At 40.8% G+C, this 13,795-nt stretch overlaps 1 protein-coding gene across 6 annotated transcripts in view; it reads right to left on the reverse strand.

Moving 5' to 3' along the window:
* The window catches only part of tcf7 (transcription factor 7), a 230,289-nt gene that overhangs the window by 51,059 nt on the left and 165,435 nt on the right, over positions 1–13,795 (reverse strand). For all 6 annotated transcript variants that reach the window (XM_072263935.1, XM_072263939.1, XM_072263936.1 and 3 more), the window contains exon 4: positions 3,663–3,795. In XM_072263935.1, the coding sequence (XP_072120036.1) occupies positions 3,663–3,795 (133 nt within the window). The remainder of the gene's footprint in view (positions 1–3,662; positions 3,796–13,795) is intronic.

The following is a 13,795-nucleotide window of genomic DNA, read 5'->3' on the forward strand; positions in this document are numbered from 1 at the left end:
TAATCTAGACTCTATCCAGTGCATTATTCCTCCTGTGCAGAAGGTATTAACCAGGATGTAAATCTGTTAAATGCGAGATGATAATGACAGGACCAACCATTTCTAAATATTCTGTGTGATTATACATGAAATATTGGTGACATAATCTTGTTTCATTCACCTCTTTCCACAGCTGTTGGCCAGGAAATTATCTTTCTTTCTAAACTGAGTCCTCACTCCTGAATGATCCATTATCTTGTGTGTCTTCTGTGCATTTAATGATGAAAGGTCACATTTTAATGTGTTGCCATGTCAGCTTAGCAGCCACAATTGTACCTCTTGTTCTTTAAGATTTAACAAATCAGCTGCAATATAACAGTTATCTACAGTCTTGCTGTAAAGTTTAAATGACATATAATCACTTAAATTTCCAATGAAACAGCTTATCCTATTGAAAACCAGCACAATACTCCACACTGGAATGTAGATTTAGCACAAGACTATCAGTCAGCTTTACTGACCCTTCAGAGTCCTAGTAAGTAAATGACTAATTCATTGCTACAGTTGGACAAACTTAAGAATAGTGTGCACAGGAATTCGTGACTTAAAAATTTCCTGTATACAGGCAGCTGGTACTAAGGGTAATGGCAAACTGAGCTGAATCACTTTGAAAATTTGTACCAAAATGCACCCAAGATGTACACTGAATTTGATAAGTGGACAAATTACCATCTGGAATATTAACCTTGAACATTGATCATTTTGGCTGCCGTCGAGTCCAATTCAATGGGAGATCATTGCTGGTGAAACTGTATCAGACGCTTCAGATTCCAGGTACTTTTGTATGTTAATCACCTTGGTGCAGTCGATATTTCCCTTGTGCCAAGTGTGCACCAAAGTAAATCATTATTAGTGTGAAGTCATTTCTGCCTCTACCCAAATAAACTGGAGTCAATGCCCTTTTGGGGAACTCAGTATTACCTTGTGGTTGTTTGCAGTTTTTTTTTAACAACTATTTATAGGACACAAAAAATCTAAAGGAATGTCAGTGATAAGATGGAGATCAAGTTTGATACAATTGCTTTTGGTGCCATCCAAGAGAAGAGCTGATCTCTCCACCTCATATTCTTTCTTACTTTTCTAGTCTGATGAGGAAGCATTAAGATATACACGGACCCCAAGATACACTGTGTACTCCAGTATATTCAGCTTTTATTACAAACCAAAATATCACCTCCCCATTACAATCTTGAAAACTAACATCGTACACCAATTATGATCAAAGAGAGCCTATTTGTTAAATAAAATGCCCTCAAACATTCTGTGTATGTTATCCCCACTGATTATGCCACATGAATGGAAAGAATCTTAGTTCTAATTACTTCAATATCTTTCTACAACATATCCTGACAAGCAACTGCCCTTAAAATAATCTTAGACCTATACATGAAAAATATTTTCAAGTAGATCCATCAGCAGATTCACATGACATGTCCTGGAGATCATAAAATGTCTTCCAGCACTGCTCCATTTTTTGGAAGGTTTTCCCCCTAGAGATGACTAATGAAGCTGTGTACTCTACTCTTCTTATGGAGGGTCTGCTGGGACAAATGGATCTTATAAAGAATGGGAATGGGACCTCCCTTCTGGCATGTATCTCGTTGATCAGGAGTTACATGCCCCTCTTGAATGACCAAGGGAGCAATATTTCTTCTCTCTGAAGCTTCTGCCTCCTCCATTGGAGTTGAAATGTGTTTTACTGTTATGTGTCCACTTTCAAATTAGCCAATTCTGCAATCTGCACAACAGATCCCTGGAGATATTAGTATGGGATAAAGCTGAAAGGGAATATCAAGCCTACTACATATCTTACTGATCCATGCCAAAAATGCACATCAATAAAATGAAGCTTTGCTATGAGAAAATGCTAATGAAGTGATTGCAAGATTATTTCCTCTGATACAAACTCTGGTATTCATCCTCCAACGAGGTTTTCAGGGCAAACTCCAAGTACACATATTCAATCTGACCACAAAGCTCCCAAACATGATGACGCAACTTCCTTATATAGCATAGACTCCAAAGCTTATTGTCATATTGACCTTACCTGACATTTAGAGATTACTCACTATGATCACTTGGGCTGTTCTGTGTTATCTATGATCAAATCCCTGACATAACTATATCACAAATGTGCATTTTGTTAATTGATTTACATGTGTTTAGGGTGTTTAGGAAGAAAAAGGTTAAACCACTGTCTATCACCTGAGAAACATTTCGTGCATAATGTTGCTGGCATTTACATTTGTCATGGTTTATTTGGAAAAAAAACTGAATAAGTTTTTCCATGGTTGTCACTGAGTTTTATATTTTGATTGGTCATTCTGTCTTTGGGATTAATGCAATTCAGTACAATAGTTCCATTGGGTCAGGTATTTTTTCATTGCACCTGAGCAGCGATGTACTTTCACATATGACAATAAACTTGACTTTAACTTTGCCTTGTGCACCAATTTTTCACTTTTCAATAGATAGTAGCAGAAATCCTGATTGACATCAACTAATTCAGTGTGTTTTAGGACGCAATCTTCTGGCTTGTGAGCTTGGCGGTGCATTATACAAAGTGCTTACTCACTGAGTACTCCAGGGAATTCTCTTAATGGAGGTGTAAAGGGACTGTGATGGGGATTTTTTTCAGCAGAATTAGGAGAAAATGTGAATGGCTGGCCTTAGTTCTTCTGGAAGGTGCTGACACAGTAAGTACTCTAGATGAATGCCAACTTCAGCATCAATTTTTCCAGTCTTATTTTCTTTTGTCCTTTCTTCTTGCTGGAGACAAATATCTGACAAAATGGCCAAGAAGTTCATAGAAGATCCTTTGAAGAAAGACAAATTGCATAAAAAAGTAATGGGAAATATAACAGGAAGCTCTTCAAGTGCCTAGCATGGGGAGTTTTTTTATATATCTGAAGACATATTTTGATTCAGAGAAATTTGACAGTTTGTCTATTGTCCTTTGAATGAATGCACTTCTATTCAGTAAAGTTTTTGGAGACCACTGCAAAACATAATCGATTCTTTTTCCTCCAGTTTATTGTCATGGCTACTGCTACAGTGAGAGCTTTATGACCTCTCCATACTACCCAAACCACCTGCAACCAACTTGCAGCCAACAAAGTCCCATAACGACCTGTACCTCTGATTTTTCTTTCATTTTGCTAAAGGGGACACCGAGGTCCTTCAATGGGAACTGTGGAGTGAATTAATTCTACAGACATCTGCACTCTGCTGCACTAAAGATCAGAAGAACAGAATGGTAACAACAGGGAAACAGGACATTAGGCCCATTGAGTTCTACAAGCTACATGTAAAAGAAATGTAGCTAGTCCCAGTTCCCTATCCTTTCCCACAGCTATACATATTTTAAACGAATATCACTCCACTTCTACTCTGGTAAAGCATTTTAGACCCAGGCCTGTTGGGAGGGGGGAGGTGTTTACGTGTGTGTCTGTGTCCTGTCTCCCCAAATGTGCTGTTCTACTGAACTGTGAGATGGGGTATTCACCTGTGTTCCTCCTGCACTTGACGTTCAATATCTTACCGTGGCATCTGTTATTTCATCACCAGCGCTGACTTCCTGAAATTACTGGCAGAAGGCCAATCTAAAGAGCTGGTGCTCTTACCTGTTTTCTGGTTGATTTCAGTTGACAGGTGCGGCGAGTGGGAGTTGGGGGCAAAGTGCTCGTTGCTGTAGGAGATGAGGGGCGTGAGGGGATGGACTGCATGGGATGGCTGCACCACAGGAACCTTATTAGACTGTAAGACAAAAAAAAGTTTACAAAATCAGACCTTTTTCCCTTGGAGTAGAAAAATAACCATTTTTTATAACCTAGTCCCACCCACTTTAAGAAAATGCTGGATTATTTCAGTAGGGAGGCAGCACTGATGTTTCAGGTTAATGATCTCTGGCCAGTTTCATTTTGCTGAGTTACTTCCAACACCACAATGCTTCGGTAATACTGATTTGCATTAGAAAAGGATGTCTTATTTTTGAAGTGCATCCTGTGCATTGTCTTGTCAAATATTCCAGATGACATGGTATGAATCACATACAATATAAAGTTCATTTTTGCATTTAGGTGTGGTGAGATGAGAGGTAGTTCAACGGGAAAAAACCTCCAAGATATCATCATTTGACTAGATAGATTGTTCCTCTGCTGTAAATTCTGTACCACATTCTTAACACAAAAACTTCTGGAACCCTTGCAAAACCTCCATGCCTTAAGCCAAAAAGAGAATAGGAACCTTAGGAGAGCGTGCCTTATGAGAACAGGTTGAGTGAACTTAGTCTTTTCTCCTTGGAGCGACGGAGGATGAGAGGTGACCTCACAGAGGTGTATAAGATAATGAGAGGCATTGATCGTGTAGATAGCCAGAGGCTTTTTCCTAGGGCTGAAATCGCTAACACAAGGGGACAGAGTTTTAAGGTGCTTGAAAGTAGATACAAGGGGGATGTCAGAGGTAAGTTTTTCATACAGAGAGTGGTGGGTGCGTGGAATGCACTGCCAGTGATGGTGGTAAAGGTGGATACAATAGGGTCTTTTAAGAGACTCTTAGATAGGTATATGGAGCTTAGAAAAATAGAGGGCTATGTGGTAGGGAAATTCCAGGCAATGTCTAGAGTAGGTTACATGGTTGGCACAACATTGTGGGCCGAATGGCCTGTAATGTTCTGTAGATTTCTGTGTTTCTATTCTGGCCTATTACAATTATAGAGTGTTGGACAAAGCAGTGGTTTGTGTTTGCTAAAGGACTTGACAGGTACTGTTTTAAACACAATTTACACCAAATGATCCCATCAGCGTTTGTGGATTTATACAGAGAATATGAAGAGAATTCTTCATCGGTCCTCCGCACTCACTGGCCCTAGGAACACTGTACATCCACGTTGGGTCATGGAGGGGCTGCCACAGTTCATTCCACTTATTGGAGCTGAATTTTGTTGTGGTGTACAACACTACAAGCATGCAAAAGCAAAAAGACATATGAGCAGAATTAGCCCATTCCGCCCACTGAGTTTGCTCCGCTGTTTGATAACGACTGATCTTATTTTCTTCTCAACCCCATTTCCCTGCCTAATCAAGGACCTATCAGCCTCTGTTTTAAATATACCCAATGACTCGGCCTCCACAGTCGTCTGTGGCAGATTCACCACCCTCTGGCTAAAGAGATTCCTGCATATCTCTGTTCCAAAGGGACGTCTTCTCCTCTGGGGCTGTGCCATCTGGTCCTGGACTCTCCCGCTATTGGAGACATCCACTCCATGTCCATTCTACCTAGGCCGTTCAAGCACAGTGAGGCAAGAGTACTGGTTTCGTACTTCATCAAGATGGGGACCTGTGATTGTGCACAAGTCTGTTCACTTGTCTAAGGAAGGATATCCTTGAAATAGTCTTTGTTCTCTTGACTTTATGATGAACTCGCTGAACACAAAATTGTTATGGAGTCTGACAGGGCAGAGGAGCAGATACCGTTTCATTGTCTGTTTTTCATCACAAAAGTTCACTAGTCACTGCCTTCTATCCTACTTGTTATAGTTTTTCTCCCTAATAATAGTCAATTTTGTTATTAATTCTATCAACCTTATAATTATTTGAGCTCCTGAAGATCATGCATGCTGAGATATACTCTTCTCCAGGGAATGGATTAGTCTCCAGCCCTCCGTCCACGTCTTTGTTTCTCATGTCTGAATTGCGTTGATAATTACATGTGAGTTGATAAAGTTAAAATATGATTACTGGGACATTTCAGTGGGATTTACTTGGTGCTTTTGAGGTTCAGTATCTCAGAATGATTGGATGTGGGTTTTCAGCCACAGTCTCGTTGCATGTGGAACTCCTACTCTCAGTGCTGCTGTCGTGGGACAGCCAGGGGAGCGGAAATGACATGCTTGACTGCAGAGTCAGAAATGCGTCAGGATGGACCCTCCGGAGCTTCAGGTTGCAATACTGCTCAGATACAGCGTAACAAGCTTATACACAAAACTATTTCCAAACGGGCTTATATTGCTAATCATTAAATAGCTAACCATATATCAAAACACAGTCATCATCATAATAAAGCCACACTGCTGGTGGAGGGGATATTTATATTCACCTTCTCAATAGAGAGGAATTGGATAAAAGCCAAATTCTGGTCTGCCGGCAGTGTTCTTTCTCCTGTTGTTTCTGTATCAAAGTCACTCTTCCTTTGCTTTTGCATGAATATAAATCTATTGCTTTGATGTATTGTGAAGGAATAAATGCTGAACACACTGATGCTGAATTTGTGAAGCTGATTTTAAAGGAGCATGGTGCCGCGGAGAGAGGAGCCTCCACCTCAGTCTAAACCCAACGTGACCGGCAAAGCTTTCAGTGCAGAGTTTGCATGTTCTTCCCACGACTGTGTGGATTTCTCCAGGGTTTCCTCCAATGCTCCAGAAAAATATCACTCAGTACATTAATTAGCCCCTAGTACTATAAATTGCCCCTTATGTGTGGGTGATGTGATGGGACAGTGGCCAAAAAAGGGCCATGAAATCGACCTGCTATAAAATTCATCCCTGAATACTCACTAACTGGCACAGAATTCATTATGGGTTGGTGGGACAGGATGGTAAGAGTTCCAAGGAAGACCATAAAGAGTTAATAGCTGAGTCTGAATATTATCTCTTTCTGTGTGGTCTCTGCAGTGGTGTGTTTAGAATTGTTGGTCAGGTTGCTCAATGCCTGTCACAATGGCATGTGACACAATACACCTGTTGTTACTGGGAGATAGAAAAAAACAACTCTACAACTGTTATGTACACATTTGGATCCAGACACCGTCCCCTCTCCTGTCCCATCTCCCCTATTTTCAGGTTTGTAGATTTGATTAATGGTTTTCATATTTTGTCTTCCGCTCACCCGTCTTTCCAGGTCAATTGAGTTGGGGAATACTTCTTCTACTTATGATTTGTAATGTCTTTTCTAGTTCTCCTAAATTGGAACAACCTATTTACAGATGTAAATATTGCTGAATAGGCCCAGGTGGATAGCCTACTGTCAAGTCACTTCTCATCATGATGGTGATGATGGATTTCAATATGCAGGTAGGTTGGGAAAATTAGGTTAGTGCTAGATCCCAAAAGACGGTATTTGTAGAATGCCTATGAGATGACTATTTAGAGCAGCTTGTGGTCAGGCTTACTAGGGAAAAGGCAATTCCTCATTGGGTGTTGTGTAATAAATTAGATTTGATTAGGAAGCTTTAGGGACCTTTAGGAGGCAGTGATCATAGTATGATAGAATTCACTCTGTAGTATGAGGGGGAGAAGATAAAATCAGATGTATTGGTATTAAAGTAAAGGAAATTACAGAGGTATGAGAGAGGAACTGGCCAAAGTTGATTGAAAGGGGACACTATCAGGCTGGTGTTTCCTGAGAATAATTCAGAAGATGCAGGATTAGTTTATCCCAAAGAAAAGCATTCTAAAGGAAGGACGAGGCAACTATGGTTAACAACGGACATAAAAGGAAAAAAGACGTCATACAGTATAGCAAAAATTGGTGGGGATCTAGAGGATTGGGAGCTCACAGAATCTTGGTTATCCCCCACCATTCCAGATGCAGTGATACAGCTCACTAGCTTCACGATTCACCACCAAGATAGGACCGCTGTCTTTCAAATGTAGAGGAGGCTTTATTATTAACTCCTCGTGGTGCACAAACATGGTGGTTCTGTGTCAGTCCTGCTCACTCAACTTGGAACATCTAGCAATCAAATTCTGTTCATTTTATCTGCCACAGGTGTTTTCAGCCGTCATCTTGGTAGCGGTGTATATTCCACCTCAGGCCCGTATCAAACAAGCTCTAGATCAGGGGTTCCCAACTTCTTTTATGTCATGGACCAATACCATTAAGCAAGGACTCCATGGACCCCAGACTGGGGACACCTGCATCTAGATGAACTGAGCGACGTCATCTACAGGCATGAAACAGGATACGCTGACGCCTTCCCAATCATTTTTGGGGATTTCAACCAGCTGTGCTTAAAAACGTCCCTAAATAATTATCACCAATGTATTACTTGTGAAACCAGAGGAGCCAACACACTGGGCCACTGTTAAACTACCATCAAGAGTGCTTACCATGCCATCCCATGCCCACATTTTGGAAAGTCTGGTCATCTGGCTGTACTTCTACTGAGTATAGGCAGAGACTGAAGACAGCAGCAGCAGTAGAAAGGACCAAGAAGATATGGACAAGGGAGGACGAGGAGAGCTTACAAGACTGTTTTAAACAGAGTCAGTGGACTTGACGGTATTCATGGATTCATCTTCGAATCAGAATGAATACGCCACAGTTGTCACTGACTTCACTAAAACCTGTGTGGACAAGTGTGTGCCTACAAGAATATACCATATATACCTGAATTAAAGCCGTGAATGAAACAGGAGATTCATAAACTGCTGAGGGCTAGATCTATGACATTCAAGCTTGGTCATCAGAATCAGCTTTATTATCACCAACATGTGACTTGAAATTTGTTAACTTAGCAGCACCAGTTCAATGCAATACGTAATATAGAAGAAAAAAAACCAAAATAAAATAATAATAAATAATCAATTACAGTAAACGTATATAGAAAAAATTAAAAATGTGCAAAAACAGAAATACTGAATATTAAAAAATGTGAGGTAGTGTCCAAGGATTCAATGTCCATTTAGGAATTGGATGGCAGAGTCCAAAATCAGCCCTTTCGTCTTTCTGAATCACTGAGTGTGTGCCTTTAGGCTTCTATACCTCCTATCTGATGGTAACAGTGAGAAAAGGGCATGGCCTGGGCGTTGGAGGTCCTTAATAATGGACACTGCCTTTCTGAGACATCACTCCCTGAAGATGTCCTGGGTACTTTGTAGGCTGGTACCCAAGGCAGAGCTGACTAGATTTACAATCCTCTGCAGCTTCTTTCGGTCCTGTGCAGTAGATTCCCCCCCCCCCCCAGCCCCATACCAGACAGTGATGCAGTCTGTCAGAATGCTCGCCATGGTACATCTATAGAAATTTTTGAGTGTATTTGTTGACATGCCAAATCTTTTCAATGTCCTAATGAAGTATAGCTGCTGTCTTGCCTTTTTTATAACTACATCAATATGTTGGGACCAGGTTAGATCCTCAGAGATTTTGACACCCAAGAACTTGAAACTGCTCACTCTCTCCACTTCTGATCTGTCTATGAGTACGTGTTCCTTCGTCTTACCCTTCCTGAAGTCGAGAATCAGCTCTATCGTCTTACTGACATTGAGTGCCAGGTTGTTGCTGCGGCACCATTCTACTAGTTGTCACTCCTGTACGCCCTCTCATCACCACCTGAGGTTCTACTAACAATGGTTGTATTGTCAGCAATTTATAGATGGTATTTCAAATATGCCTAGCCACATAGTCATGTGTATTTACAGAGTAGAGCAGTAGGCTAAACACACACCCCTGAGGTGCACCAGTGTTGATCGTCAACGAGGAGGATATGTTATCATCAATCTGCACAGATTGTGGTCTTCCAGTTAGGAAGTCGAGGATCCAATTGCAGAGGGACGTACAGAGGCCCAGGTTCTGCAGCTTCTCAATCAGAATTGTGGGAATGCTGGTATTAAATGCTGAGCTATAGTCGATGAACAGCATCTTGACATAGGTATTTGTGTTGTTCAGGTGGTCTAAATCCGTGTGGAGAACCATTGTGAGGTATTCTGGCGATAGGCAAATTGCAATGGGTCCAGGTCCTTGCTGAGGCAGGGGTTCGGTCTGGTCATGACCAACCTCTCAAAGCATTTCATCACTGTCGATGTGAGTGCTACCGGGCGATAGTGATTAAGGCAGCTCACATTATTCTTCTTAGGCACTGCTACAATTGTTGCCTTTTTGAAGCAAGTGGGAACTTCCGCCTGTAGCAGTGAGAGGTTGAAAATGTGCTTGAATACTCCCGCTAGCTGGCTGGCACAGGTTTTCAGAGCCTTACCAGGTACTCCATCGGGACCTTCCGCCTTGCGAGGGTTCACTCTCTTTAAAGGCAGTCTAACATCGGCCTCTGAGACAGAGATCACAGGGTCATCAGGTGCAGCAGGGATCTTCACAGCTGTAGTTGTGTTCTCTCTTTCAAAGCGGGCATAGAAGGCATTGAGTTCATCTGGTACTGAAGCTTTGCTGCCACTCATACTATTGGGTTTTGCTTTGTAGGAAGTAATGTCTTGTGAATCCTGCCATCCTGGAGAAGGCGGCATCCATCATTAAGGACCCACATCACCCAGGGCATGCTCTCTTCTCAATACTACCAACAGGGAGGAGGTACAGGAGCCTGAAGGCACACACTCAATGATTCAGCAATAGCTTCTTCTCCACAACAATTAGATTTCTGAACGGACATTGAACCCATGAACACAGCCTCACTACTTCTTTTTTCTCTTCTTGCATTATATATTTAACTCAACTTTTTAAATCTGTAAATTACAGTTTTTTTATTTTTATGTATTGCAATGTACTGTTGCCCATTAACAACAAATTTCACAAGATATGCCAGTGATATTAAAACTGAGTTTGAGTCTGAGATTTTAAAACCAACACATTGCAACTAAAAAAGCAATAAGGAGGAAAAAGATGAAATATGAAGGTAAGCTAGTCAATAATATTACATAGGATATCAGACCACTAGAAAATGACACTGGAGAGGTGGTCATAAAGATAAAGAAATGGTGGTCGAACTGAATAATCATTTTGCGTCAATCTTCACTGTGAAAGACCCCAACAGCATGCAGCTGTCAGGGTGCAGTAGCAAGTGTAGTTGCTATAATAAAAAGAAGGTGGCTGGGAAGTTGAAAGATCTGAAGGTAGATAAGTCACCTGGACCTGAAGCAACATACCCCAGGTTTCATTAGAGGTAGTTGAAGAGACTGTGGAGGCATTAGTATTGATCATTCCATGTTCTGTAGGACTGGAAAACTGAAACTGTCACTCCAACCTCGAGAGAGGGAGGAAAAAGACAGAAAATTATAGGTCAGTTACCCTATAATTGACCTATCTAGTCCATTAATAAGGATGAAGTTTTGGAGCATTTGGAGGCACATGATCAAATAGGCTGGTCAACATGGTTTCCTTAAGGGGAAATGTTGCCCTTTGAGGAAATAACCAGCAGCATAGACCAAGGAGATTCAGTGGATGCTGTTTATTTGGATTTTCACAAGGCCTTTGTCAAGATGCTGCATAACAAGATAAAGAGCTCATGGTACAACTGAAAAGATACTAGCATGGACAAAAGATTGGCTGACCAGCAGGAGGCAAAGAGTGGGATTAAAGACCTTTTTCTCGTTATCTGCTGATAACTAGTGGTGTTCCACAAGGGTCAGGGTTGGGACCGCTTCTTTTTACGTTATATGTCAATGATTATGGAATTGATGGCTTTCCAGATGATACAAAGACAGGTGGAGGGACAGGTAGTGTGGAGGAAGCAGGGAGTCTGCAGAACAGCTTACTTGGACTGATTAGGAGTATGGTTAAAGAAGTGGCAGATGGAATGCAGTGTAGGGAAAAGTGTGATCATACACTTGGAAGAAATTCAGAAATCAGATGTGCAAAGGGACTTGGGAGTCCTTGTGTAGGGTTTCCTGAAGGGTTACTTGCAAGATGAGTCTGTGGTAAGGAAGACAATGCAATGTTTGTGTTCATTTCACGGGGATTAGAATATAAGAGTAATTTGAATGTAATTTGAAATCTTATAATGCATTGGTCAGACTTCATTTGGATTGTTGTGAATTTTGGGCCTCATATCTGAGAAAGAATTTGCCACCATTGGAGGAGGTTTCCGAGAATGATTGTGGGAATGAAAGGGTTAATGTACTTGGTGCATTTAATATGTCTAGGTCTGTTCTTGCTGGAGTTTAGATGAATGAGGGGGAATCTCATTGAAATCTATCAAATATTGAAAGGCCTAGAGGAAGCGTATAGGAAGAGGATGTTTCCTACGATGGGAGAGTCTAAGATCAGAGGGGAGAGTCTAAGATCAGAGGGCATAGCCTGAGATCAGAGGCCCATCACTTGAATTAAGTAATTTGACCCATTTTAACATGGAATTGGACAGATAACTGAGACAAATTAAAACTGCAGTGTGAGAAGGTGTGCGGTTGTTCTTTCAAAGAGCTAACACTGGATGCTGGGTCCCAGTAGCCTCTATGATTCCATTTCGATGATTTTATGAAATGCACTGCTCACCCTGTGTCATCCTTAGAAAGAGTTACCTGGTAAAATAAAATACAACTCCCTGAAAGCCATGTTTTACAATGTCAGGGAACAATGTTTAGCTTCAGAACACCACTTACAGGTCACCGATTTCTAATGATTAAAAAGAACCGACTCAATCAATCAAAAAGTAAGTTTGCTTAAGGCAGTAAGCTAATTTTTCAATTAATGGGATCACTATCTTAATATACATCAGTCGACAGTGATAGCTTTTGGTTTCAGTTTGCATATTCTGTTTGCTTTTTATGTACTTTGGAACTGACTTCAATGAGTTTTTCCCATGTGCTCACATGAAAGCAACTGGCTCATGCTTTAATTATCCATTTGAAACCACTTCAAGAGGCTATTTTTAAAATAGATCATTTTGAAATGGTTTTGCCCTGGTTTTGTACAGCTTGTTGTAAATTAGCCTGGAAATATTAGTGGGTATAGAGTCTAAGAAGTACAAACTGTTGTTGGATTGGAAAAAGTAATTGTTTCAGCGGTTTCCCTGTAAAGAATAGTGTTGATTTACTCTGAGTTTATGGTGAAAACAGACCATGAGGTATGATAAAGCCTATAACTTAAATGATTCATATGGTTTCTTTATATTTTAATGGGACTAAATAATAATGGGGATTTTCAGACAGTCCTTGGGGAACATTGTGAGTCATTTATTTAATCTTCAGTGCTCAATGCTGCTTCTTGTTTCATTCATTGGGAAATGCAGCAGGAACGTTGAATTTGAAGCAAAACTATAGCTTTGCATTTAGAGATCCAGCATGACTTGTATTTTAATGCATCAGCATACAGGATGTTTTGTTCTCCAGGAAAACCACTGGGGAAGATTCAGGCAAAAAGCAAACAAGATGAAATACTGCCACTCTCTTGCTCTCTCTCCACATAAACTCCCAATCTATCAAATGTTTCCATCGCTTTCTGTTATTAATTTCACATCTGCCATGCTTTGCTTTTGTGAATGATTTTTGTCTCCAGAACGCTCGACTTATGTCAGTTAGGACAATACCCTGCACAAGGTGGCATAGTTCTCCTGCTTTACTGAGCGCAATGCCACATACACCATAAAGGTCTTGGCTTACAACTTTTAGATTGGGTAATGCTGCAGATAATACAGAGAACAGGGTATCTGGGAACATTTGGAAACTCTTCAACGGGAGCAGAGGCAAGAACAGAAATTGTTCAAGAATATTCTGCAGCCTAGGCAGCATTATTGGAGAGAAAGACACTGTCATCATTTCAGATTAATGATGCTTCGTCAGAACTCAACTATTTGAGAAAACAAGTATGTTATACGTTTTCGCAATTTTTCCCGTTCTGAGAAGAGCCATTGTCATGAAATGCTAACTCTTGTGTCCCTCCTGCAAATGTCACAGATGTGTGTTTCTGGAAACTTCTTTCAGATTTCCATCTGCAGTTTTTTTTTGTGTCTATCAAAGGAACCATGTACTGCTTCAAAATACTCCTGCGCTGATTTTATTGCACTTCCAGTAAACTCTGTGAACTCGTTAATATTC

Source organism: Mobula birostris, chromosome 7, assembly GCF_030028105.1.
Source record: "Mobula birostris isolate sMobBir1 chromosome 7, sMobBir1.hap1, whole genome shotgun sequence".
NCBI classification, from domain to species: Eukaryota; Metazoa; Chordata; class Chondrichthyes; order Myliobatiformes; family Myliobatidae; genus Mobula; species Mobula birostris.